Genomic DNA, 27,622 nt, shown 5'->3' on the forward strand with positions numbered 1-27,622 from the left:
GGTCCTGAACTGGCCTCAGGTGATCCGCCTGCCTCGGCCTCCCAAAGTGCTGGGATTACAGGCGTGAGCCACCACACCCAGCTTCCTGAGGTGCATTCTGCTTTATGAGGTCACGCTGTCCCAGTGTGTGCTGTGACCAGGAAAGAACGGACTGAGGCTGGCCTCGATCTGAGTCCAAAAGGCAGGCATGACACAAAGCTGCCATGAGCTGCCACCACCCAGCCCATCCTGGGGCGGGATGCAGAGGACCCACATGGACTTGAGGACTGGGACTGGAAAGTCTTTTGTCTAGAAGGGCCTTCTGATGCCACTGCCACCTGGCTACAGACCAAGGCAGGGCTTCGTCCCACCCTGTTCCTGCACTCTGGGCTGCCATGCCCTCCACCCACTGGGTCCGGGAGCTGCCAGAGCATACAGAGTTGTCCTGGTTTGAAGAAAGAAATCTTTATTAATAATCTTAATAATACTGTTAATTTGAATGGTCACACCTTGGAAGCATACAGAATGGTAAGAAAGGAAGCCCGGGGCTCGGCTGCAGTCCTGGGGATCTGGGCCGGGGCGGGGGGTGAGCTGCTGCAGGAGAAGGGTCCGGAACAGCAGAGGGACGGGCTCTGTACAGAGGACAAAGCCAGAGGCAGGGCGGGGGGCTATGTACAACGGGAATAGAAAAGGAGAATTCCATTTCGAGAGCTTCAGTAGCTGATGCTGAATAGAAAGTGAGGTGTATTTTTAAATTTTTGACGTTTCATGAGAGAGTGGAGCTGCGCCGGGAGCCTGGATTTTTTGCTGCTTGCTTACTCAGTGCTCCCTACCTCAAGAGGGGCTCCTCCCTGCCACCTGCTCTATTCCTGCTCTGCCTGCCCGAGAGCTTGGCTGTCCTTGGTGCTGCTCCTGCCACCTGGACACCTGCCCCGGGAGCAGGGAGGGGCATGCTCAGGCTCCCTCACCCCCTGCCCTTCCCGTGGGCCTCTGCTCTGGCTGCATCCATCCATGCCCACAGCCACTGTGACTCCTAACCTTGCAGTGCAGCCGGGTGCTGGCCCATCCCTGGGTGTCCCTGGTGGGACTGGGTTCACAGGGGCAATGGCAGGGAGGGCTGGGTCCCAGCAGGCAGCACGAGGTCAGCCTCAGTGTGCACAGGCCCCCGGTCTCCTCCAGAAAGCGAGTGATGGCCAAGAGCAGCATGTCCTTGGCCTCAGGGCCCGCCTGGCCATGCTTGGGGTGTGAGGAGTGGCTCCTGGCTGGCCGGGGTTCTTTTGTTCTCTGGGGTGCTCCTGAGTCCTGGAGCCAGGTCAGCCCTTTCTGTTGGAGTCGGCCCTGGGCTGCTGTTGGACGGCTTCCTCACCAGGCTGGGGGCACGGGTGGGACTGCCGGGCACGAGGGAGGTGGGATGCAGAGGATGCGACACAAGGGTGACGGGGCCCAGTGAGCCCCTGGGATGAAAGCGCCCGCACCCCCAGCCCCGCTGGCCCTGCCCCGGCACAGCTGGCCACAAAGGTAAGTCTTGTTCGCAGTGCCTCCCTGCTCAGGCCTGGCCTGCTCCGCGCTGCCGAGCCCCATACTGCCTTGGGAGTAGGGGGCTGGGAAAGGAAGACTGGATGGAAAACAGAGCCCCCCCAGGGGCCCCGAAAGGGAGGCCCCTTCCCCTCCCTCTTCCCCACTGCCTGAGATGGAGGGGGGCATCCCCACTGCGCTGCCAGCCTGGGCGGGGACGAGCGACGAGGCCGGGCCGTCCTGTCCCGGGGCTCCTTGCGCCCCTGCCGCGTGCTCCCTCGGTGCGGGCGTGTGGCCGGGAACAGGACGTGGATTCGCTTGGATGCCTCTTGGTTTGGTTGGTTGGATCTTTTTTTGTTGCTTGGATCTTAACATCTTTTTTTTTTGTTTGTTTTTTGTTTTGTGATTTTTTTTTTTTTTTTTTTTTTTTTTTTGCCCTTCATGGTCCCAGAAGGAAACGGTGGAAGGTTTTCACTACAACAGAAACAGAAAGGCAGGACTTGCAGCTTCTCAGGGGCAGGTGCGGCAGGCCTGAGGGCAACAGGCCGCATGGCATGGGGCCCCCAAAAACTGCTCCCCAGCTTCCAGGACCCTCATCTTCCAGGGCTGAGTGTGGGTGGATGCCAGGATGGGGCCCAGGCAGCCCGGGATGGGAGGAGATGGAAATGGGCAGGACAGGGCGAGGGGAGAGGCTGGGCCAGTGCAGGCCCCAAGGCAGCCTGGGTGAGACCAAGGAGGGTGAGGGTCTGGCCATGGGAGGTGGGGAGCCGGGTTCCCCATGGCAAGGGTCCGGCGGGTGGCAGGACCTCGGCCCTGGCTGGTGGGGAACCTACCCCTCCAGCTGGCCTTCCTGTCCCAAGAGCCCAGCTGTGGCACACTTGGAGCCTGAGGCTACTTTTCTGTCATGGAGGTTCAGATTTGTGTGCCCCAGGCCAGCCCCAGGAAAGGACCGTACCCATCTTGGCTGGCTTTTCCCAGTCGAACCAGTGGCTGCCCAGGGCTGTGCTCCACTGAGGTCGCAGCCAGTGTCTCTCCAGAAGTGCCAAGCGCCAGGCTGGCCAGTCCTAGGGCTGGGGAGGGAGTGGCCCATGGGCCGCAGGGCCCTCCCTGCCTACAGTCCCCCTAATGGAGGGCGGGCCTGAGCAAGGGCACATCTGCCCCTCATCGGCTCTCCTGTTGAGGACCCCTCCTTCTGGGATGTATCCCAATAAAGACATTTCGGGGACTGGGGACAGGGAGAGTAGGCTGTGCCTCCAGGACAACCCCCTCCTCCTGGCCTGGCTTCCACCCTGTGGTGCTAAGGGGCACCCTGATGAGAGGCCAGGACATGCCTTTTCACATTGCTGTTTCTTGCAGCAGCAGTGCTAAGGAGTCGCGGAGACTGGCGTGACCACAGCAGTTTGCACACCACGCGACATGCTTATGACTATGTCAAGGATTATCGTCAATAAAATTTAATTAAAAATATTAGTTTCAGCCGAATGGGGCAAGGAGGGGCAATGGCTGGTCCTGTGGTTGGCTGGTAGAGGCCGGCGGGAGCACCCTCAGCCGGGGACCCACACCTGGTGCCTGGAGCCCCTCCCTCTCTGCGTCAGGGCGCTGCACACTAGGGCTGTGGCATGGGGCTGGCTGGGTGGCTCTGGGGGAGGCCCTGCTGGGCGTTTCTGCCACTCTGTGCAGCCTGGCAGGTCAGGACATGTGGCTCTTGCCCACACCCCCGGCTCGGGGGCTGCCTGGTCTCCCGGCCCAGCCTGGACCCCGCGGTGTGCATACCGTACCTGCATGGCTTGGGTGGTACAACATCAACAAATGCAAAATAGGAAATCACGGTTTCAGACATACAGGAAAAACCAGGGTCAAAGACACACACACCAGCACGGGTGGGGTGGGGAGACCAGCTGGCTGGACAGGAAAACTATGGATTTTAGAGTCGCTGAGGGCCAGCCGTGCGTGTCGCTGGCCGGGAGGGGTGCACTGTCTTCCTGGTGGCTGTGCCTGGTTTTGGGCTGTTGGGTGTGGTTTGTGAGAGGCAGTCAGTGTGAATGCTGTTAGGGGCTGGGTCTCTTGCTAGTAGGGGGTGAAGCGGCTGTACCCTCCTCGGCAGAGGCTAGCCTGCAACATCAAAGATGAAAAACAGCCAATCAGTACCGCCTTTTGGAAGAGGGGGAAAAAGCAAAAAGAAAAAAAAAACCAAGGGAAACCAAAAAGAGAAATAGCTAAATCTTGTGTTCGTTCCCCCTACAGTCCTGGGGGAGAAAGGAGCTGGGTTGTCAGGTCAACAGGAGGGCTTGGCCTGCCTCTGTCGTGGCAGTTTGGGGCCAATGGTGGGGGGTGCTCTGGGGTCATGGCCAGCAGTGCTTCTGGGTCATGAGCTTTGAGTTGTGTCTGGCTCATGTCTCTGGGCTCAGGCCTGCCTTCTCACTGTCCTTATCCAGAGGGGGGGTCCCAGCTGAAGCCCCACCTCCTTGCACCCCAGCAGGGCAGCACAAGGCATCTTCAGAGGATTGAGGGAACTCCTGACGGGTTCCTGGGCCTTGGCTCAAGAGCTTGGGGCCAGTGAAGCTGGTTATGCTGGGAGAAGCAAGTCTTCTGGGCACAGTGCCAGAACCTTGCTCTCTGGGGGTCCCTGGGTCCTCCTGGGCCCACCTAGGGCCCAGCCCTGTCCTGCTGGGGAGAACTGGTGCTGGGTGTTCCAGCCTCCCATGTCCTGGGCTGCCCTCAGTCATGGAGGGCTCCAAAGGAGACTCCCACCCTCCAACCACCCAGTTTTGCCAGAAAAGGGAAGAACACGGCAAGTGTGTTGAGAAGAAAAATTGGGGAAAAAATAGAAAATCTTAAAAATAAAAAGCGAAGACACAAGAGGGAACCCTCTGTGCATTAATGAAAGCCTTTAGCTTGCAGCTGCACGGAGGGCCCGGGAGCCAGGGGATCGTGCCTCCATCTGGGTGGGGCTGTGCCGTGCCCTGTCAGATCCGCTCCTGTCAGTCTGCTGGGGGTGTCTGAGGCTCGTTAAAAATGGAAAAAGACAAAACAAAAATTGGAGGGAGTCATCAAAACCAAGGAAGATGGGAAAATCCATCTTGCCTCTGAAGCTCCTCCCTCCTTACTCCCCCAAGATGTTTTCATCTTTGATGCTGGATGCCAAGATAGCTAAAACTTCACATCCTGGGGCTGGGACCGGTGGGCACAGGAGGCAGGTGTCCGCTGGAAGCAGCTCTGGGTGCAGAGTGAGCTGGGCTGCACGTGTCGACAGCTGGCCACACACACACACATACAGACACGCCACCCGCACACCTCCCGCCCCGCCCTCTCCACCCCAGCCCAAGGGAGGAGGCTGGGAAGAGCAGGCAGTTTCCTCAGGACCCCAGGAACCCCCAGGAAGCTAGGAGCCAGGGCCTGGTGAGAAGCAGCCAGTGGCCTGTACTCCCTTCCTGGGTGTGAGGGGCTGCAGTGGTGCGGGCGGGCCGTGGGGGTGCAGCATGGGCAGAAACAGCCCCTGGGGGGCCCTCGGGAGCCTCTGCTGGGAAGGGAGTGGCCCTGGTTTAATTTCAGTTTTCCCGGTGGTGGGAATGGAGAGGCCTTAACAGGACTTTATTATAATGATGGGGTCAGGGAAATGGATCAGGCACACTCGGGTGCTTCCCAGAGGACCATATGGCCTGGTGGGCTGACCAGCCGTTCAGCCTGCTTCCCCGAAACCAAGAGTGGGCATGAGGGGCAGGCCCTTCCCTCTTCCTAACTCACATCCAGGCCCAGCTCCTTCCAAAGTCTCCGGGACCAAGGCACTGGTCAGAGGGCTCGGCCTCTCCCCCCAGGGCCTCACCACCCACCCCAGCTGCAGTGCTGTGCCCCGCTGTTAGGACTGGCACCCAGGGCTGGTGGGCCCGGGCTCCTTACCATGGTTCCAATGCTGTAGGTCGCCGCGGGCCCAATGGTGTGATGGTACGGGTCAGCAGCTGCATAGACTCTGCCGTAACTGGAGAAGAGCATGGAGAGGGTGTGGGAGGAGGGTGGGGCATGGTGAGGGGCGGCAACAGCCTCCCACCTCCTTCCAGACACTGCAGGGGCACCCTCCAGCCAGGTCCCATCTGCAAGGTACCCTCCCTCCTTCAAGGCCTACTCCTCTTTCTTGTTGAGAAGGAAGCTTCTGGAACACAATAGATTACACTCTCAATATGCCCACTGAGTGCTGACCCTGACGGCAGGGGGTGGGGGAGTGTGTTCTACTCAGTGCTACGTTGGGGGGAAAAGCGTCCTCACAGAGCTTGCCTGCAGGGAAAGCAAACTTCCACCCCAAAAAGAATGGGGTAAATGCTGGGGAGGGTTTCAAGAGAAGAGAGGGAGGGCCAGTGGGAGGGACCAGGGACACTGCCCTCAAGAACGTGACACTGCGCCCCTCACAACTTTCCTTTCACCAGTTTGTCTGTGCAGGGAACTTAGCTCCTTAGAGGGCAGAGCTGGGCCATGGCGCCCTGTGCACACATAGACTTGACAGGCAGATGGAGCCAGGGGCTTCCGGGAGGGAGGGGTTGCAAGCAGTCCCCAGGCCAGAGTGGTGGTGGTCAGAGGCCAACAGGCCAGATGCCCAGGGGGAAAGGCACTAGGCTAGGCTGCCCAGGGAGGAAGCACTGAAGCATCTGCCCCCGAGACAGCCACGGTGGGCGCGGGGGCAGGGGGCTGGGAGTCAGAGATGCTGTCTGCTATCTGGACTTTCCACAGTCTCCCCACGCGGCAAGCAGGAGGTGACTGAAGTCAGGAGCTCACTGGCTCAAGGGCCACACTCAGCCCTGCTCCAGTCCTGACCCTGCTCCCACCAGCCCTGGAAAGGTGGGTTACGCCTCCTGCCTGTCTGGGCCCAGCCCCCCAAGGGATCCCTGCCCATCTTTTGCCCATCCTGCTGTGGCCCCTGGCCTTACCTGTCGCTGTAGGCTGCTGCTGCTGCAGCGGGCTGAGCGTATCTGTAGGCTGCATAGCCTCCCTGCAGGGTAAGTGGGAGGAGAGACAGCAGAGTGGCTTAATGGGGCTCCCCAGGGAAGGGGTGAGTGGGGAGAGACAGACCCTGTGCAGGTGGGGCCCGGGAGGGATGTAGTCCTCCCAGTCTCGGCCAGGGAAGGGGTAGGTGGTGCTTGGCCTGGGCCCCTAGCTCCCTAATGCAGATCTGAGGACTGCAGATGGCCAGCTGGTACAGTTTGGGGTGAGGCACGTCTGCCTTCCACTCCATTCATTCACTCATTCATTCACACATCCATCTGTGCATGCCAGCACACTAGCAGGTACCGATAACGCATCTGGCTGGGTGCTAGGCCTTGGCACAGAAGAGGTGCTCACAGACCTGCCACCAGGCCAGTGAGGCCTGACTTGGATGCTGAGGGGCTGGGAGAACCCACAGTGCCCCCCCGATGGTGTCCTGGACACCAGGAAGGGTCAAGGGCAAAGGGCAAAGGAGGACATGAGCTCAGATGATGTCCCGCATCAGATGCGCAGGTAACTGAATTGTGGGCAACTGCCCAGGACTGAAGGGAGGCTGGGTACAAGGGGTGGGGCCATCGATGAGTCTGAGCCAGAAGCAGCAGCAGGTGCTGCCCCATGAAGGGGGAGAGAGGCTAACAGGCTTCCATCAAGGTGGGTAAGACCACAGCACAGGCACGCAGGGGCCCTGTCTCCCGGCCCCTCTCCAAGCCCGTCCTGGACATGGGCACGTTAGGGGGCTCACTCCCTGACCACAGCATGGTTAGGGACGTGGCAGAGTTCCACTACCCCCAGTATATGAACCCTTGCCAAGAAGAAGATGCCTTCAGCTTACAGGGCTGCTGGGTGACCCATTAACTGCTCCATTGATGGACACAGGTCACTAGACTGTGCTGTGCTGGGACTCCCAGGGATGTCATGCTCTGGGCAGACATGGCGCCCTCCCCCTTGCGGCTTCAAGGGTGGGGTGGGATGGGAGGAGTGGGGAGATGCTGACTTCTCACTGAGACAAACAGAAGGCCTGATCCCACCCGCCCCTCCCCTCCGGGCTGCACTTACATAAATCTCAGCACCATAAAATCCATCCTGATACACGACCCTGGAAGCAAACGGACAAGAAAGTGGTGGGAACGCTGGAGAGGTGGGGTAGGCCGGCTCCGGTGTCTGCTGAGGAGGGAGGGGGCACGGTGCCAGCCCCGCCCACGGGACTGGCATTTTAACAAGCGTTTGCTCCAGTGCCCTGTTTTGGTATAACAATAGAGTAACACCCTTGCTGATCAGCTCCTTTCTCCCACAAACCCCGGGGCCCATGGCCCACCCGACCCCAGGCAGCTGTGCCCTCCCTTTCAGTGGTGGAGGGCACCAGATCCCAGGGAATAGGACTGAGAGGGCTCAGAGAAGTCCCTCGCTCAACTCAAGGGTGGACCACGCCCCCATTAAAGCATCCGGATAAGGTTCAGGGGCCCTGAAAGTCCCCGTAAATGCCAGGGACCTCGGCAATGCCTGCCGTGATGGGGATAGGGGTGGCGGTAACGGAGGCAGTTGCAGGGCTGCGTTCTGGGGGCTCCCACGACCCCCTCCCCCAGGTCTGGAAAGGCTGCCTAGCCCCTCGCACTGTGCAGGGCCTCCCCAGCTCCCCCTCCGGCTCCCTCCTCCCCGCCCTCCAGGCCTCCCGGCCCAGGTACTCACGCTCCGTAAGTGGGGATGGGGGGCGGGGGCGGCGCAGCCCGAAACGTATTATATACGGCCCGGCCCCGGCCCCGAAGATGTGCGCCCCGGTAGGCAACGGCTGTGCCGGTGGTGGGGTAGGGGAACCCCGTCACTGCAGGAAAGGGGGCCGAGACATGTGTGAGAGGCACGGCGCGGGGCCCACCCTGCCCCGCCCCTCGGGCCCCCGGAGCGCCGCGGGGCCGATTGGCTGGTCTCATCCCATTCAGGCCCCGCCCCAGCCTTTACCTGCATAGAATTCAGGCCCATAGACGGCGCCGACCACTGGATTTAGCTTCCAGCCTAAAACAGAAGCAGAGACTAGTCACTGCCTTCCGACCCTTTTCGCCTAGGCACCCCAGCGATACCAGTGGAGCCCTTGGGAACACTCCCTGTGCCAGGCCCTCTCCCCACTCCGACTCCACAAGTGCTGGGTTCAAAACACCAGGGCCTGCTGGTTCCTGACCCTTCCGCCTGAGGCTGTTAGGATTCTTTCCAAATTGTGATCCTCCCCAGCCTGCCCCTGAGCTACCCTCAGCCCTTGGCATCATCCCCAGAAGCCTGGGGTACCCACCTCCCAGAAGAGAACTGGGGAAGGGAAGTGGAACTTGTAATCTACCTGCCTGCGGCCATAGGTGGGATGAGGGTTTCTGAAGTCAGACTCAGCACCACCCCACCATCCAAGCTCCAGTGGCCAGAGGCTGCAGGAAAGGCCCTTGGCCTCTGCCCATAGCCTCTCCCCACTGCCTGCCAAAGTCCTCTCCCACTCCCTCTTGCCAGTGCTGGGTCCAGCTATCACTTTCCTCCCATCCTCATCTTTCCTCAGAGGGGCTTCTGGGAGGCTGGCATGGGGTGCAGGTGGAGGAGGAAAGGCCGTTTGCACTGAGGATAAGAGGATGGCCGCTTTTCCCCAACGCTCTGTGTGAGCCACAGACTGTCTGAAACACACTGGGTCCTCACTGCCCAATAAGCCATTGCGCCCTCCCCATTTTGCAGATGAAGAAACAGAGGCCTGGAGAGGCACCAGCTGGGGAGTGGCAGAGCCAGGGATCCCAGCCTGCAGCCCCCAGCCAGACCCATGTTCCTGGCCATGCACTGGGTCCCAGGCTGTAATCTACACCCCAGCCTCTCCCTTCCTGCAGTTGGGCTGGTCTTCCTCTCCCACGGGTGGACCCAGGAGCAGGGCAAAGACCTGCTCCACCTGGTGGCCTCTGTGGGGGAAACCAGCTGCCTTGGAGCGGGTTCTGGCTCTAGGCATTCTGACAGCTAAGCAGGAGGGCTCCTTTTCAAGGCCCATCCCCTCACCCCTCCTCAGTGGACCCAGGTCTTATCTTTGCAGTGTGCCCTGTGGGCCCGGCTCCTTGTCCGTTTGCACTGGCTGGGGAGGAAGAGCAGGGACCAGAGCCTACTGGCCAGCAGGGGAGATATATCTGGAGAGGGTGGCAATGGCCCCAGGTCACGTGTGAGCCCCTGACCCAGATTCTACCAACCCCATTACAGGACAGGCAGACTGGAGACAGTGAGGACAGAGTGGCAGGGTCTGTTCCTCCCTCAGATCACCTCTTCACCCCACCCTGCATCCCCGGCCACCAGCACATGACCTTGTGTCTGGACCTCATTGCTGGGACTTTGGAATCATCCGGAGGGAAGAAACATTTTTTTTTCCCTGGGGCCGAGGTGGGGACAGGGTCTTGCTTTGTTGCCCAGGCTGGAGGGCAGTGGACAATCACTGCTCACTGCAGCCTTGACCTCCTGGGTGCAAGCGATCCTCTTATCTCAGCCTCTCGAGTAGCTGGGGCCACAGGTGGCTGCCACCACACCCCCAGCTAATTTAAAACATTTATTTGTAGAGACAGGGTCTCCCTGTGTTGCTCAGGCTGGTCTTGAAGTCCTAGGCTCAAGGGATCCTGCCACCTTAACCACCCAAGTGCTGGGATTACAGGTGTGAGCCACGACATCAGGCTGAAAGAAATGTTTTGTTTTCTGGGAAAACCTCCAGCCCCAAGAGCTGACTCTTCCTACTAGAAGGTCCAGGATGGAACAGAGTCCTGGAGACCCTGAACCCCAAGCCCAGGCTCCCCCAGGCTCCATCCAGTGGCTCCTCTGGGTCCACTCTGGGTGAGTGACACTTAGAGGCTGTATGTTTGCCTCACATGGCCCTAGGCACCTTGACCTGTTCCTTCTGGCTTCCTGGGTGCCCCCACCTGTCAATTCTAGCTCTCTGGGGGCCTTCACCTGTCTCTGCTGGCTCCATTTCAGTGTCTGGACCCCAGATGGCAGAGGCAGCCTGAGACTTGCCTGGATGGCCTCCATTTCTAACATACATAGTTAACACCTGGGCAAACCTGGTAAGTTTGTTTTCTACAGTGGAAACCTCTGCCCCCAGCTAATGAGCTTGAGTACTGGGGAGTGCTGAAGCCAAGTCACACTGCACTCAGGCCACCAGAGCCCATGGGTGGGCAGAGGTTGCCACCTCCCTCCATTCCCTGATGTCCCACTGGCATTGGTTCCATGCCCCTCATGAGTCTCAAAGCCCGAGGCCATTCAGGAATGGGTCCGTTCTGAATTCCGTGTTTCCCTGAATTCTCATTTCTGCCCAGATAGCAGTAGGTGTGGCTCTTGGGTGCAGAGTGGGCAGCTGGTTGATCACCTATACCCAGTAAAAACATCTACTGCTTTTGCTTCCTGTGCCAAGTGCCAGATCACAGAAGAGTCACACCCAGGAAGCACTCGGGATGCTTGCAAAGCGGTAGCACTCTTGTTTTTTTTTTTGAGATGGAGTCTCGCTCTGTTGCCCAAGCTGGAGTACAATGGCACGATCTCAGCTCATTGCAACCTCCGCCTCCCGAATTCAAGCAATCCTCCTGTCTCTGCCTCCTGAGTAGCTGGGATTATGGGCATGCGCCACCATGCCCGGCTACCTTTTGCATTTTTAGTAGAGACGGGGTTTCACGATGTTGGTCAGGCTGGTCTCAAATTCCTGACCTCAGGTGATCCATTTGTCTTGGCCTCCCAAAGTGCTGGGATTACAGGCATGAGCCACGGCGCCTGGCCCACATTCCCAAATTTTTAAAAAGCACTTGAGATGAGTAAGTCTTCAGAAAAGCAGGGTATGAGGCTGAGAGAATCAAGTCTAACTTGGGCCAGGCCAGAGTCCCGGCCCCACGCCAGCACCAGACACCAGGAGAAGAGCTGGGGAGAGAGGTGGTGCATCGGGCAGTCCTGTCCAGGCTTCTGTGCTGGTCCCCACCTGTGCTAGGAACCACGTGTGGCCTACCACATGGGGCCATGAGAGGCCGGGGTGAGCAGTCTGAGAGTCCAGGCCAGCAGGGAGATCCATCCTGTCTAGGAGCAGTGCTGAGGCTTTTAAGGGGTCTGAGTGAGAAGCTGCTCACTGTCAAGAATGAGAAGAGGCCCCAGCGCATGCCTGCTCACAAAGCAGGCCCCTCGCCTGATGGGAGTGAAAACTCGCAGCAGCCACCAGTGGGCCCTCTACCTCTCCAGAGCCAGCACTTAGCATCGGCAGATCCCTCTCCAAGGAAGACTGGCCACCTCCATTTGCAGTGTGGTGTGCACACGCCGGATTCCTCAGTTTACCCATGCATGCTGTGGACAGCAGGGTTCAGCCTGGGGTCTCAGTGCCCCCACCCACCTCGCAAAGCCCCAGGAAGGCAGTTCCTGTAATCACATCCCACGCAATCTGAGCACCTCCCCACCGGGCCCTCGCTCATGGCGCTTAGAGATGTCATTTGTCATTGAACAGCTCTGGGGGGTGTTGTCACTGTTCCTGCTTTGCAATGAAGAAACTGGAACTCGGGTCTAGAAGCACATCCAAGGCCTCCCGTGCCCCCGCTGCCCTCCCTGAGCCTGTCTACAACTGCGAATCGGTGAAGCAGGTCTCAGCACAGGAGCCTTCAAACTCAAGGTCCTGGGAGGAAGGAAGTCCTAAGCCAGGAAGGCACTGCTGTCCCACTGTATCAGATGCCTGCATGTGAGGCCTCTGGGGGCCACACACGCCTGGGAAAGCAAGACTCCAGGTATGGCTGATTGTATGGGGCCAGGAGCGGGGTGAGTGGTCGCCAGCTCTCCCTCTTGCCTCCTCTGCCCCACCTGCTTCTGACAGGGAGCAGAGCAGCAGCCCGGGAGCTTGGACACTGGGGGTGGCAGCTGCCTAGAATCCAGGAAGGTCAACCCACTGTAGCCTCAGCTCCCCCAGGCCTCTGTCCTGCCCATGATCCCGGCAGCCTTCTGCCCCTTACCATTGGTGTAGGGGTTCCCCGTCTTCTTATTGGTCATAACTCGGGCCGTGGCATTATTGACCTGTCCAGAGAGGGAAGAGAGAGGGAGAGGGAGGATTAGCCTCCTGCTGCCTGGAATCCAGAGCCTTGGTCCCCACTGCTCCCAGCATGGGCTAAAGCCCCGCCTGGCCCAGGACACCCAACCCAGGCCTGCTGGCCTGTGTTCTTCACATGGCTATTTCCATAAACTGAGTCCCAGGCTCCTAGGCACCCCGGGACGGCAGGAGAAGCTCCCTGGTGGACTCTCCACAAAGTGCTCTCTGACCAGAACCAGCTAAGAGGCTGGCCTCCAGGATGCCCTCTGCTCCCTGAGGATGCCAAGCCTCACCTAGGCACGGGAACCAAGATGGCTACATGCCCCTCCCAGATAATGCACCCTCCCCCGAGGCCGAAGTCCTCAATGCTGCAGAGCACAGAGCTCTGCCATGGGGCCTGTGTGCCCCAGGAGGACGAGGCTGCCAGGGAGGGGGCTCTAGGCACACAAGCCACCTATTTTCCACACATAAGCCCAGGTGAGGCTGTCCAGGGGCAGCCTGGGATGGAGAAGACGAGGCACGTGTGGAAGGGAGTCGAGAATAGCAGAGGTGATGGGCCCCAGGAAGGGGTCTGGGCTGTTCTGCCTCCCCCACATCCTCAGTGTGAGCCCCGAGGGCATGGGGCTGCAGCCTGGCTGAGACAGTGCTGTCTGAAGTCTGGAAACCTCCTCTCAGGCCTTCACCGCCTGCCCGAGGACTCTGCCTTGGTGGCTGGCCCCGGCCCTCCTCCAGCCACCCTCTGGCTGCTCTGCCTACTGGGGGACCCAGCTCCGGACACCCAGGCTGCAGCAAGGAAACACAGCCACTAGCACTCTGGGCCTCCGGGGAGCGGGGAAGGACAGGACAGAGCAGGGTGGGTGTCAAGGAGGGACCCAGCGCCCCCTCTCCCTGCTTCTCTTCAGGGCCGGGTACCTTCCTCTGCCCTGGCCATTGCCAATGCTAACTCTGCTTCTACACAAACAAGGGGTGGAGTGGGGCCCAGGTGGGGCAAACTGCAGGGCCTGGGCCGGGCCATGTGGGGATGGGCTGGGGAGAGCCGCCGCTCCATGGTGAGCAGGGTCTGGGGATTAATGGCTCCTTGGCAGGGTGGGCTGGACATGGTCCTTGAAGCTGCTGAGCCCCAAATACAGGATTTCTGGGGCTCCTCCAGTGTCTGGTTGGGGATAGGGCATCTCCCAGGAAAAGGAAGGAAGAGGCAGGGAAAAGGGGACCTCGGTGAGCCTGAAGGGGTGACAAGTGACAGGGCTCAGCAGGCAGTGACCTTGGCCTTAGTGCGCCCCTCCTCCCACCCCAGGGGACCCTGGCCAGGCTCTCTGAAGGGTGCGGCAGTGGCGGGGTGGTCGCCTGGGGGAGGCGGGGAAGGTAGGCGATCTCGGGCATCCCTGCCGCAGCACACTTATCTGAGCACCTCAATTTTCCGTCCCTCTACGATCGTCCCATTCAGCTTCTCCCGGGCTCGGTCAGCATCTGAGCTAGTTTCAAAAGTTACAAACCCAAAACCCTGTGAGCAGAGGAGAGGGAAGGACAGACACGGAGAGAAGGACATAGGGCGAGGAAGAGGAGGAAGAGGCGGAAGAGGAGGAGTGGGTGGGGACCAGGGGAAGGGGGAGAGAGAGAGAGGGGGTTGAGTCAGGTGAGTTGAGGCAAGAGACGCAGGCAGCCCAGAGGTTTGTTGTGGGGCCACCGGCAGGATGCCAGGAGGGGTATGGGCCCTGGGAGGGCAGCTGCTGGCCTGGCCTGGCCTGAGCCCAGCCTGAGCGGACTGCCTGGCATTTCCAAAGGGCCAGGCCAAAGCCACATAAGAGACGCTACCTGACCACGGACCAGGCCTGCCCACTGAACCCCACCTTGGGGTGGGGGGCCCAGGCTGGGCTTCAGGACTTGCAGGGGCAGCCCACCCACCTCCACCCTCAGAGCCCAGGGTGGAGGGTCATGCCTTCCCGGAAGGGGAGCAGGGCTTGCCTCCGCTGGCCACCCTCCCCAGCAGGCCCTCTCTGCAGCCCCTCCCTCAAGCCTCAAGGCCAGTGGTCCCCTAGGGTGAGCAGTTAGTGGGGGTGGGGCCCGGGCGCAGGGGCCCAGGGCTCTGGGGTGCAGGCAAGAGGTCCTGGTGGCTCAGAAAGAAAAAGCAGCGGCAGCAACAACACAGACAGCTGGGGTGGGGGCGGGGCGGGGTGGAAGAGCGGGGAATACAAGCACCCGTGTCGCTCAGGGGTCCTCGGGCGTGAAGCTCTCCAGGAAGGAAACGCACATTTCACACGTTAGCCTGGCGGGACCTACAGCCGGCGCGGTAAGGCGGCAGCTCCGTGCGGCACCCACCTTGGAGCCCCGCTCGTTAAAGATGATCTCCACGTCTAAGATTCTTCCGAATTGCTGCAGAGACAGAGAGAGGGGGAGCAGGGCAGACGGGAAAGGAAGGTTAAGACCAGGCCTGGCTTGTGCTCGGCCCTAGGCTCCCAGCTTGGGAGAGGAGCCCCGGGATCCCCTTCCACCTCTGGCCATGGAGCAGCTGGGACTTGGCCACTTGGACGGGATAATGGTGGGGATGGGGGCCCAAGGCGTCACCAAGAGGGTCCTTGGTGTGGCGTGGGGGCAGGGACGGCTCTCCCAGCCTCTCCTGGAGGCCCATGTCTCCCTTCCATCTTGGGGAGTTTTTCCTGCTGGGACACTGCCTCCAGCTGCCAACTGGGGATGGGAATGGGCATATCACCAGTGACCCCCTCCTCGCCCTCCTGGGACTCGGCCACTTGGAGAGGGCTACAGTGGGGATAGGGTACCCAAGGCATTACCACCACCCCCACCTCACACTAAAGGTCTGCTGAGAGACCCTTCTCCAAAGGAATCTGAAGGGGATAGGGAGGGACATGAGTCCCCGGAAGGGAAAAAGTGCCACAGAGAAGGGGAAGTGCCGGGGTCAGGAATTGGAGGTTGAGGCCACTGGGGAGTAGGACCCCTGGTTGGGAAATGGGACCCTCAGGCCTCCCTGAGATGGGGAGGAGGTTGGACAGGGTCAAAATGGGGTAGAGGGCATGGGACGAAGAGGGAAGTGGAGGGAAAGCCTGCTCAGGCCCCTGGGACCCTGCACAGCCTGTTGTGGGGCTGTGCTGGTGTGGGGTGCTGAGCAGCAGTGACCTGGACCCAGGCCTTCCTGTGCAGGACGTGAGGGCCAGCAGGGCCATGATGTTCTGCTGCCTTCTTCCCGCCCGTTGTTGGCCACAGTCCCCATGGGACAGCCCTGTCTCTCTCACGGGTTCTGAGACCACGAGCCTGTGAACGGCTGGCCGGAACAATAGCTCTGAGGCCCCTAGGGCCTGTCCTGAAGCCTGCAGTGCAGGCAACTGATGGGGGTTTCTCAGCCACCTCCACAGAGCCCTGGAGGTGTGGGGCATGGTGGGCAGCAAGGCCCAGTAAGGCCAGACAGCGATGAAATTCCAACTCTGCCAGGTGCTGAAAAGAGGGGGCAGCAACCCCGTCCTGCGGGGACCCAGGCCCAACTGCCAGGTGCTGAAATGAGCGGGTAGCAACCCCCGTGGTGCAGGGACCTAGGCCCAAATCTGCCAGGTGCTGAAAAGAGGGGAATAGTAACCCCTGTCCTGCAGGGACCCAGGGAGCTGACGGGGGATGGTGCCCTGTCCTGCAGGGACTGAGTGAGTGTATGTAAACAGGCCCCTGGCAGGGGGCATCCAGACAGGGCCCAAAATGCCACCCACCGAGGGCATCCAGCCAGAGCCCCAAAATGTCAGCTGCTCTTAAGGGGCAGCCCCAGGCCCAGAGAAATGTGGCAGTCTGCCCAGGACCCAGGATCGAGAAGGGACAGAGTCCTTGCCATCTGATAATTCTAGGTCATGCCAGCCCTGCAATGAGTCTAAGCCTTAAATCCAACCAGGCCTGGCTCCTGAGATGGGAGGTGGACTTCTGGGGGTCACATCAGGGGGCAGGTGGAGGGGGACTTCTCCACCCTGGAGCTGCCTGAGGCGCCTCCAGTCTGCCTGGCAAACCCCAGTTGGGTCAGGGTGGCATGAGGAGAGAGGCTGGGATTCAGGAACCAGAGGCTGCCTACCTGTGCAGCAGAGGTGGGTGGGCGCACGGCAGGCAGGGGGAGGAGGAGTTTGGAGGGAGGGAGGAAACACGGCCAGGCCGTGTGGTCCTCTGTGGCTGGGGCAGGCCTGGGAGCCAGGATGAGCTGCCTGGCTGCTGCTCCTCATCCACCCCTCAGCAGCCCCAGCACTGGCCGGGCACATTCAAGTCCAATAACAAAGTGACCCAGGACCCAGGGGAAGGCCTGCACATTCTCACACTGACCCGGCCGGGGCTGAGGCCTGCAGTGGAAAACCTGGAGTCCAGGACAGGCCTCCCTTCCCATGCACTGTACGTCCTTCCCAAGCTCCCACCTGGAAACCCAGGGGACGCAGGCCCAGAGAGGTTGATGCCTGGCCTCCAGGCACACAGGACAGGCCAGAGCTGGGGCCGATGCTCTGTGGGAGGCTGAGCTGCCCCTCCAGATACCCTCTGATGAGGAGCCAGAATATTGGAATGGGGCAGTCATAACCAAAATGGCTGCCAGGCCCCAAGGTACTCTATGAAACCCCTGAGGTCAGGTGGTGTGGGGGCCATGGGTGGATTTCCAGCTGGGCGCAGGGGGGTGGGGTTTGAGGGGCAGCAACAACAGATCCCCCAGTCCCTCAGCTTGAGGCCTTCCTCTGCCCTGCCACCCTCCCGGCAGGTTCAGGTCAGGGCAGGGCTGGGCTCGGGAGGAAGGAATCCTGGGGCCTGGGAGGCTCCCTGCACTGTGGGAGGCAGGAAGCCCTGGGAGCATGCGTGGGCAGTAAGGCAGGGCCCGTGGGCACCACCCTGGAGCTGGGGCGGGTGTGGAGGGCAGCGCGGGCGGGGCCGCACACACTCACCCCGAACATTTGCCGCAAGTCGGGGTCCCTGAACCGGAAGGGGATGTTGGAGACGTGTAGCCGCTTGGGCTGCCGCTTCTCTGCAGGGTCGGAGGGCTGGAGCGGCTGGCTGTCCGTCTGTGCCGCCTCATCTGTCTGCTGCAGGGAGAGGACGGCTGTGGAGGCTGCCTCCCGCGTGCAGGGCTGCCCATGCCTTCCACCAAAGGGAGTGGAGGGTGTCAAGGCCAGATTCTCCCCACCGCTCTGGGCCTCTCCCATCCCTGGGCTGGGATCCTTGGCAGAATCTGGGTGGATGGTTTCCATGAAACACTGCACAAGAGCACCTGAGACAGAGGCCCCACCTCCTGGCCTTTGCCCAAACCATGCCAGGGAGGCTGCCTCCCCAGGGCAAGACCTCCTGGCCTGCTCCATTCTCCGCTCCCACAGCCCAGGTCTCTCAGCCCCACTGACAACTCAAGGCAGTTCTGGGAGCCCAAGGGCCATGCTGGCTCGCAAGCGCTGACGATGAAGTGGAGACAGATGTCAGCCTGGCCCGAGGGTCCAGCTATCCGCAGGTGCTGCCCCTCTGCATCTCCCCCCCCCACCCCGTCCCCTCTAGGCTCCTCCTTATTCCAGCTACTGCCAGCACTCAGAACCTTTGAGGGTCACCTCCAGAAGCATCTCCCAAGGCAGGGGGTGGCTGAGTCAGTCCTTTATGACCAGTCCCCATCTGGGCTCAAACGCAGGTGGGGAAATGGGCTCCCGAAGACTTGGGTCTCAGGAAATAAAAGCCTCCCCAGCCCCCAGCTCCCAGGAAGAAGACAGGGGTGCCCCCCAAGGCAGGGCAGTGTGGCCCGTGGGAAGCTCCTCTTGCATGCTCCTCAAGTGGACTAGCCACGAGCTCACAGCAAGGCTGGCCTTCAGCCTGGCTCGGTCCCGGCTGCATCCACAGGGCAGGAACTCCGGGTGTGCAAGAGGTGCTTCATCCACTGGCGAGGTGGATGCACAGGTGACTGTCCGGGTGGCCATTAGCTCACCACGACGGGGGCCCAGGCCGGAGGTGCTCTACAGGCCAGTCCCATGAATACAGCCAGACCGCAGGGGCCAGCCTCGAAGGCTGTTTTCCCGTTTGGCCCACTGGCAAGGCGGTGGATGGCACAGAAGCACCAGGGTGCAGGATAGGCCCTCTGTGAACAGGCACAGATGGGTACATGCCCCGGCTCCCACGGGGTGCCCTGGAGGGGCTCTCACTGTCCCTACTTCCGCCAGCTCCTGGAGCTCAGCTGCCCACAGGAACAGCAGGCTGACAATGTATCTGTTACTGGCTTCCTTCACCTTCCCGCCTTGATGCCATGCTGCCCATTATGGGTTTTGTGAGATCATCTCCCAGATACACCCTTTGCGCTTGAATCCTTGGCTCTGGGCTTGCTGACACTCCCAGGGGACAGTTGGAAGCCACACATGGAGACCCTTCCTCAGAGGCCAACTGGCTTCTGGGACAGGAATTCAGTCGAGTGAAAGGTAGGAGGGTCTTGGCTCCAGCCATCCGGATCCTTTCCAGAGCAGTGGTAGAAAAGGCTGGGTCCTTTAGAGGCCTACACTGCAGTCGTACAAATGGAAGGCTGGCAGCGTGGTCTCCCATGTGGCCTGCAGAGCAGAGGCAGCCAGCCTGGGAGCAAGAGGAGAAAAGCCAAGACGAGAGGTCCCAGAGAGCCCCCAGAGAGCCATTCCCACGCATCTCCAGCCAGGAAAGCACCTGGCTGCTGAAGCCACTTTCCGGCAGGCATCTGTCTCGGGCAACCAAGGAGTGCTGAGTCAGGATGCTGAGCAGGGAGCCTGGGTCACAGTGCCCGAGGCCTCATCCCATGGCAGAGGAAATGGAGCCCAGAGGAGCAGAGCATTGCCAAGGTCACACTACAGCTATATGGCCAGAGCTTGGTCCCTCCGGTCCTGTCTGAGTGGCTGTCCGTCTGTCGCTAATCCCTGCATGGCCACCTTGGTTATCCTTTCTGGAAGGACAGGCCACTCCTCTGCATTTCTGCATGTGGTCAGGAGGCCTCTGACCAGGCTCCAGGGCAGCAGGTGCCCCTAGGTGACCAGAGAGGAAGTCGCCACTTCCTGGGCTGCTCAGGGAGGTAGAGGACATAACCTCCCCCATACCGAAGCTTCCTCCCTGGTGACAGCCCCTAGCTCCGGCAGTGAGGCAGGTGGGGAGTGGGGTCCAGAGGGCTGCAGGACTGCGGGGCGCCTGTGTCCATGTCCCTGATGCAGCTCTGTCCCCTGCATTGAGAAGTGAGGAAGCGGCACATATCTCACAGCCTGGGAACTGCCGTCCTGGCACTCACCTGGGCATGCGCTACAGGCCCCATCTCAGCAGACTGGCCATGTGGTATGCTGACCCAATTCTGACGAGTGTGTTCTCAAGGCGTGAGGCTGCGGGTGGTCCCCCATCTCTCTTGGGACCCCAAGAGGTGGAAAGCAGCCATGGTTCTTGGAGAGCAGGAGCCCCCAGGCTTGGAGAAGCTGGGTGGCTGCTCCTTAGGGTTCCCTGACATGAGCCACCCCCATCAGTGGGGGCTGGACTTTGGCATGGAGGCATCCGTGGTGGGCACAGCTGGCAGAGCCAGGAGGGTGGATGACAGATGTCCAGAGCTCCTGGTCTGGCTGGCATCTGGCCCCCGGGGGGGCAACACAGGGCTGCCACCCCCATCAGTGGGGGCTGGACTTTGGCATGGAGGCATCCGTGGTGGGCACAGCTGGAGAGTCAGGAGGGTGGATGACAGATGTCCAGAACTCCTGGTCTGGCTGGCATCTGGACCCCGGGGGGGGGCAACACAGGGCAGCTGACTCTGGCTCCACAGGGGCATGTGGGGGGCTCCTCCATCCAAGCCTGGGGACCTCGACATGCTCAGCAGCCCAGCTTCCCAGTTCTGCTGCCGTCTGCTTTGGTCCCAAGCCTTCTTGCAGAAAGCAAGCCTGTGCTAGACTTCTGAGGGGATGACCTCACCCTGAACCCAGGTGAGACCATCCAGGAATCCGCTGATCCTTATGAGGTCTGAACCCACCCTCTAGTCCGAAAGGCACGGCTCTTTCCTCCTCGGTGGGCAGGGACTCGCCCTGTGCCCTCTGCTGCTCTTGGGTACAGGTGACTGAGTCATCCCAGCCTGGTTACGGGCACACAGCTCCGGCCTCTAAGCAGCAGAGGGCGGCCACATTGACAGGAACCGGCCCCACCCCCACCCAGGGGAGCTGGGACACCCACCCAAAGCCTTACAGGGGAGCAGCTGAGGGTGAGGTGGGAGGCGTGGGGTAGTGGGGTATGAGTGGGAGGAGCCATGAGTGGGACCAGGACACAGGTGAGTAAGCAGCCGCTCTGCCCTTGCTCCTCCAGCTCAGCCCTGGGCAGAGGGCAAGTGGGTCCCATGGCTGTGAAGCTGGCCGGTGTGCGGAGAAGCCCCGAGTGTGACTGCACACGAGCTGCCCCGGGCTGGGGCCCTCCTCCCACAGATCACAGCAGTCAAGCAGCCTCCACCGCTTTGCTACCTTTCTCAGGGGCTTTCCCCATTTTTTTTTTTTTTTTAAAGCCGACTTTGCCTCTGGTTCTAAAATTCGGGGAAAGAGAAAATATCCTTCCCTCCCTGCTGGCCTGGAGGTCCTGATTCTGTGTCCTTCCCAGCTCTGTCCTGGCCCAGCCATTATGGATGCCCCCCCAGCCCATTCAAGTTCGGGGTGGGGGTCTAGATGCCATAAGCATCTCTCACTCTCCACATCCTCTGAGGAGCCTGCACCCACTTTCGCCTGGGCCCCCAAGCTTGGCACAGTGAAAGGCAAAGGGAGTGAGCTCTCGGCGGGGGCTGGGGAGCACAGGCAGACCCTGGACAGCAGGTGGGACCTGGTGGTCGTGTTGGCATGGAGCCAAGCGGTGCTGCCGTGGCCCAAGATGAACCAGCATTTGCAAATCCCTTCCTCTGTAGCGCTGTCTCTTCTCATTCCTCCAGAGACCTCCTGGGCACTCAGGCAAGGACCCGATTTGGTGAGCCTCTGGCGGGCGACCAGTCACCCTGGGAGGAGGGGTTCTCCATGTGTGGTCTCAAGCCATCCACTGGGGTGTCTTCTTCAGCCCCTCCTTGGGTGGAGCTGTCGGTTCCCACGTGGCATTTGAAGGACACAGGACTCTGAGCCCGGCTGCTGGCCTCCACACTTGTGGCATGGGTAGCCGACTGCCGCCTCGTCCACTCCCACCCCTTGCCTGGGTAGGGGCATCTCAGCTGAGCCTCGCTGTGGCGTGGCTTTGGGGACCAATGCCTCCTCTCTTCTGCCTTTCTCATGTCAGCCGCCAGCCACAGCCTACCCCTCACCCCTTCTGTAAGCCGTGAGAGCCCAGATCACAGTGACCGAGGGCTGCGGCTCCTGGTGGAGAGAGGGCCTTGAGCAGGACGGTGAGGCAGCAGTTACAGATGACGTGGCCCAAGAGGAAGATTGGGGAAAGTGCGGGAGCTTCTGAGAGGAGGCTCAGGCCCGACGGATGGCGGAGTGGAAAGAGGTTAATCTTGGGGCTGCAGGTCACCAGGCAGAGAGGCCTCCGGGGACCTGGAATGAAGCCAGAGGTGCAGAGCCCAGATCCCCAGTGGGCAGTGGGGCAGGTGATGGCCCCTTGGGCATCAGGCCCTTCTGACCCAAGGGAGGTCCCCTCTGGCAGATGGAGGAGCCCACGTGGGCTCTGGAAAACAGTGGTCTCATTCCGTCTCCCTCTACATGGCTGAGCCTCTACAGTGACCCTCTGTGCTTTGTCTGGCATTTTCTTTTTCTTCAAGACGGAGTTTCCCTCTTGCCACAGGCTGGAGTACAATAATGCAATCTCAGCTCACCGCAACCTCTGCCTCCCGGGTTCAAGCAATTCTCCTGCCTCAGCCTCCCCAGTAGCTGGGACTACAGGCATGCGCCACCACGTCCAGCTAATTTTGTACTTTTAGTAGAGATGGGGTTTCTCCATGTGGGTCAGGCTGGTCTTGAACTCCCGACCTCAGGTGATCTGCCTGCCTTGGCCTCCCAAAGTGCTGGGATTACAGGTGTGAGCCCAGTTGTCTGTCATTTTCTATCCATATGCTAATCTCTCCCTCTCTCTTGTTTCCCTCGGAGGCTCACTTTGTCGCCCAGGCTGGAATGCAGCGGTGCAATCTCAGTTCACTGCAACCTCCACCTCCTGGGTTCAAGCGATTCTCTTGCCTCAGCCTCCCGAGCAGCTAGAATTACAGGTACACGCCACCATGCCTGGTTAATTTTTATATTTCTGTAGAGATAAGTTTCTACCATGTTGGCTAGGCTAGTCTCAAACTCTTGACTTCAAATGATCTGTTCACCTCGGCCTTCCAAAGTGCTAGGATTACAGGCGTGAGCCAGTGTGCCTAGCCCATGCTAGTCTCTTAGCAAAATGAAGATTCCTTGGGCATAAAAACAGTGTGTGACCCCCAAGGGCCCACAGTGCCCTTCAGAATGGCTTTCCAAATGAATGAGGAAACTTTCCAATGGAGATCTTATTTGTTTGGACCTGCTTAACATTATTCAGATATCACAGTCACTCCTAGGCTCAACTCCAATTACCGAACATTGTTTTTCCTTCTGTGCTTTTTAATTTTTATTTTTATGTTGTAGTTTTTTAACATAGAGATGGGGGGCTCACTGTGTTGCCCAGGCTGGTCTTGAATTCCTGGGCTTAAGCGTGTGACCCTGAGTGAGTGAATAAGTCACTGCTCCAGATGGTGACCCCTGCCAGGGAACACAGACTCTGGGGTGGCTCAGGGCAGCGAGATGGGGTCCCAGGTCCTTCTGCAGGCCCTCATCGTACTCTGTACCCTGTGCTGCTTTTGTCCAGAGAAGGCAGGTGACTTTATGGTGAGAGGTGAGAGCAGCAGAGCCTGCATGCGGGTGTGGGCGGTTTTTGTCGCATGTCCCTTCCCATCCTGGATGAGTGGAGACGCCCCTGCCCCACCAGGAAGGAGCCTCCGTATTTCTGGATGGTGGAAAGAGGTGTCCTGCTCAGAGGGGAGGAGGCTTCCCAGGGAATGACACAGCTAGAAAGCCACTGGAGGTGGTCGGGACTCACCCGAGGACGCCAAGACCACACAAATCAGCACGTGCTCTGCCTTCTGCAGAAGTCTCAGTATTGGTGAGGGACTAGTGGCCCCCAGGAACCCTGCTTCTCTCTGCAGGGTCAGCTGTGCCCCTGTGACCAGGGGTTGGGGGTACATCCCACCTGGGTGGTGGAGGTGTCATGAAAGGCCCTGAGTTGGCTGAACATGGACTTCCCACTGATTCCTGGCTGGAAATCCTCCAGAGGGGAGGGCAGCAGGGAGAGGCCTCATGGTTTCAGAAATTCCAGTTAGGCCTTTCCCAGGCTGGGGCCCAAAGTGTATGAGGGCCCTGGAGTGGAGGAGACAGGGAGGCAGAGGTGCAGGAATGGGGGGCATGGGCCACTGCTCTCTCCCAGATGCCATCAGCCCCAGGTCCTAGATGCAACAAGCTGCCTGTGGGAGCTCTGGACCTGGACAGGAGCCTGCTGTCTAGTGGCCGGCTCTGCCACAGCTACCAGCGGGGCTGGTGATATACGGGCTGGACAGGCATCCCGAGTTTCCCCTTTCCACTGGCCAGGGCCACGCCTCCTGCCAGGGCAGCTCATGTGCACCAGCAGAAGAAAGTCCCCTTGGGGGAGAGGGCAGGAAGCCCCAGTGGCCTGGGTGGCATCTGGGTGCAGGGAGTGTCCGGGGGTTGCATGCCCTGACCTAGTGCCAAGCTGGGCAGCAGGATCTTGGTGGGGGGGGTACCTGGGTGGCACTTCATGGGTGGCGGGGAAAGAAGAGACCAGAGTACTTGGTGGCTGCATGAGGGCCCTTGAGTGTCCAGGAGCTCAGGGAGACTCCGACTTAGGCAGGTCTGGATCAAAGCTCTGAGCTCACCCCACTTCCTATCCCAAAGCTCTGGACCCCAATACCAGTCTGCTTGGGTCAGGGCCAAGGGGAGGCTGGCGTGAGCTAAACAGTCCCTGCTGAGACCACAGGGACAGGGCCTGGGGACACCAGAGCCTGCATAGAGGTGTTTGGCCTTCAGCTGTGAGTGCCGGGTAGCCTCTGGGAGGAAGGGGCTCCTGGAATCTAAAACACTCTCTCCAGCTGCCTTCCAAGGTAGGAAGGTTCCACTTGAACAAACACTCCAAGGTTGGAGGGCACACGGCCGCCGAGGCCACCCACGTCTTCATTCTTTGTGGGGCACCATGCTGAGGTGGCCTGGGTCCAGGTCATAGAGAATGACTCTCTCCTCTGAGTCCCTGGATGAAAGATCTGCAGACCATGACCCGAACTCTGCCAGATCTGAGAGATCCTAGCCCGAGGAAAGGAAGGTCAAAGCCATCCGTCTGTCCCCCGGGCTCTGGGTGCTCCCCGCCTGGGCAGGCTCCCTGCGAGGCTCTGGAGGCTGGTGGCTAAGCAGTGAGACCCCTATCCTCCTAGTCGGAGAGAACTTCATCAGGATGCAGCGCTCGCCTTTGCAGCAGCTGCTGCTCACTCGGATTCTGTCCACAGTCTGTGGACTCTCACGGGCGAGCCAGGCCCAAGACAGCCTCCCTTTCTGACTTTTCCATCCATGTGTGGCAGGAACCGGGGGACAGGGCTGGGTCCTTTCTCCTCTGTAGCCTCCATGCCAATTCAATGCCTGGCACACGGCAGGTGCCCGGCAAACGTCTGCTGAGTGAAGGAAGACTTTACGTGTGTCCCAGTAGGCTGTATCTGGTGGCACCAGGCGTCCAGGAGGCGTCTGTCCTCAGTTCTGTTGCTCAGTTCGAGTGCTAGGTCCGTCCCCGCTCTGTTATCTGTGCATCTGACCCTCCTGCTTCCGGCTTTCTCCTAGGACAAACCCCTGGGTCTCACCATGAGAGACACCTCGTTTGTCCCTAAGGTCAGAGGTTTGAGCAGACAAGCCGTGTCTACCGGAGTCTGTGGGAAAGAGACCTCACCTGCTCCAGCCCCGCTCGTTTCCGCTGAACCCGCCCTGGCTCTTGGGATAATCTTTTCTAAGCACACACAGGGTGTCAGTTTGATGAATCAGAACCAGAGCAGCTGGGGAAGTATGGCTTGGCCCCTGCTTCTACCACCCTAGGGCCTGGCCTTTTCCATGTGTGGCCTGTGGCTGTAGGAACCCCGGGAAGACATTCAGGATGCTGGGGGGCTAGAAAGGCTGATGGTCTCGGGGCTGACTGAGGCTGGGCAGGGCTCCAAGCAGGGAGGAAGGGCACTGGCTGGGTGCCAGGTGAGGGTCAGGTCCAGCCTAGGAGGCAGCCGGGGGGGCTCTCTCCGCAGAGGGCCTGGGTGATGCTGGAGGAAGCCTCTGTTCATGCACACACTGAGGGAAGGCTCCTATCTGGACCCACGCAGAAAGTTGGGAGCCAGGCTGGACTGCAGAAGGGCTGAGGGAACAGTTGGGAGGGGACCCCCATTGGGATCCGACAGGACGGTGCCACTCCCAGGCAGTGCAGAGAGCTCTGGCCTCCTGCCCAGCCCTGCCAGCTAGCACAGCCAGCAGCTGGGACAGGGCCAGCAGGAGCTCCAGAGCAGGGGCAGGGGAGGCACATGGGGATCTCAGTGGAGGGGACCAGAGAAAAGGAAGAGGCTGGCAGGGGCTCCGAGGAGTGGCAGGAGGCAGGGCCTGGGCTTTTGTACCCCGGGCCCACCCCAGGCCTGCCGCTTGGCCACGCCCTGCTGGCTCTCTTTGCTCTCAGGAAATCTGAGAAGTGAGGGCTCAGCACTTTTGCCTGGGAGCTGCATTACAACCACATAATTGAAGCTATCTGATTGGAGGCCAGCCAAGCAGGTAGATTACAAGTGATTAGAAATGATAGGAGGGCCTGCAACCCGAGACAGCTCGGAGGGCCCTGGGTGGCCTCTGAGGCTCTGCCTCTGCCCTTCACTTTCCACCAACAGGTCTCTGGCAGCAAGGACACCTCCCCAGCTTGGGTGAGAGCTTGCTCAAAGCAGCAGAGCCAGGCCCAGGCGGCTGCCACCCCGCCCCTCAGTGCCCAGTCGTCCCTCCAGACGCCTGCTTGTCACAAAGCTCCTTGGTGCTGGGGATCCAGCAGGGCTGGGAGCACCTTTGCCGGGGGTGACGACTTCTGGCCCAGGAACCCCGTAAAAGGCCTGTCATCCACACACACAGGAGGGCAGGCCTCTTGGGCTCCTGGTCCTGCTCCTGTTATCCTCCACTGCAGACACAGCCTGGGGCCCAGGACCCCCTGAGCAGGCCCCCCATCCAGCTGACACCTCAGGCCCTCCTGGGCCACCCTTCTTCTGGGTGGGTGCTGTTCCCTGAAGTTCCAGGTCTGGGCCTGGGTTGCGGGGGCCCTTACCGGCACTGTCTGGGTCCCGGCGATGGGCTGTGTGCTGGCCTCGGAGCCTGGTTGCTCAGGGTGGGTCTGTGCTGGTGTGTACAGGGTCATGCCATGCTCTGGGGGGACTGGGGTCTGGCCGGAGTAGTCCTGCGTGGGGTGCGGTGGGGGAGGGGCATACTCGGCAGGGATGCCGTTCTGTGGTGGAGGGGGGTACTGGGCGGGGGGGTAGGGCTGGGCCATTGCTTCAGGCGGAGCCGTGGCGTCCTGATCGCTCTGTGGAAGGAGAGAGAGCAAGTCCTGGTTAGAATCTTGTCCCCTTCCCAGAGCCCCTGAGGATGGGGCCTTGCAGCTGAGCAGAGCTTCTCCAGCAGTACTTTCAGCAGCCTTTTCCCAGCCCCTACATGGGGGGGTCCCCAGCATGGGCAGCTCAGAGCAGGAGTGGGTGCTTCGCTGGGGATGCCGAGGAGCCTAGCTCTGGACACCCCTGGGTTTGAGCCCGTTTACTCACACTTGTCAGACCTGAGGACACGAACGACTAAAGGGTTTTTTTAAACCACCCGATTTTTCTAAAAATTAACCATTTTAAGTTAACTAGGCTCATGCAGCTGTAAATGATAATAGAGTGTTCCGTATACCTTCTGCCTAGGGTCCCCACCGTAATGTCCATAAAACTATCGCCACCGGGAAACCTGGCATGGATTCACTCTAGACACAGAATGTTCAAGAAGACTACTCCTCCTACCCTTTAGAGCCAACCCACCTGCTTCCTGAAGAATTTTAAGTCTCGGCGGGTGGATCACCTGAGGTCAGGAGTTCAAGACCAGCCTGACCAATGTGGTGAAACCTGGTCTCTACTAAAATTACTAA

General features: G+C 60.2%; 1 protein-coding gene across 45 annotated transcripts in view; it reads right to left on the reverse strand.

Moving 5' to 3' along the window:
• Positions 1-424: 424 nt before the first annotated feature.
• Positions 425-27,622, reverse strand: part of RBFOX3 (RNA binding fox-1 homolog 3) — a 508,442-nt gene continuing 481,244 nt past the window's right edge. For 6 of the 45 annotated variants that reach the window (XM_078374807.1, XM_035303343.3, XM_078374809.1 and 3 more), the window contains 11 exons: positions 26,774-27,028; positions 17,404-17,541; positions 14,819-14,872; positions 13,911-14,003; positions 12,429-12,489; positions 8,419-8,472; positions 8,152-8,284; positions 7,522-7,702; positions 6,411-6,472; positions 5,392-5,470; positions 425-3,606 (listed from right to left, as the gene is read on the reverse strand). In XM_078374807.1, coding sequence (XP_078230933.1) covers positions 3,562-3,606; positions 5,392-5,470; positions 6,411-6,472; positions 7,522-7,702; positions 8,152-8,284; positions 8,419-8,472; positions 12,429-12,489; positions 13,911-14,003; positions 14,819-14,872; positions 17,404-17,541; positions 26,774-27,028 — 1,155 coding nt within the window. In that variant the 3' untranslated portion in view covers positions 425-3,561. The remainder of the gene's footprint in view (positions 3,607-5,391; positions 5,471-6,410; positions 6,473-7,521; positions 7,703-8,151; positions 8,285-8,418; positions 8,473-12,428; positions 12,490-13,910; positions 14,004-14,818; positions 14,873-17,403; positions 17,542-26,773; positions 27,029-27,622) is intronic. The other 39 variants (XM_078374820.1, XM_078374841.1, XM_078374840.1 and 36 more) reach the window with 14 other exon arrangements.

This window comes from Callithrix jacchus, chromosome 5 (genome assembly GCF_049354715.1).
Source record: "Callithrix jacchus isolate 240 chromosome 5, calJac240_pri, whole genome shotgun sequence".
Taxonomy (NCBI): Eukaryota; Metazoa; Chordata; class Mammalia; order Primates; family Cebidae; genus Callithrix; species Callithrix jacchus.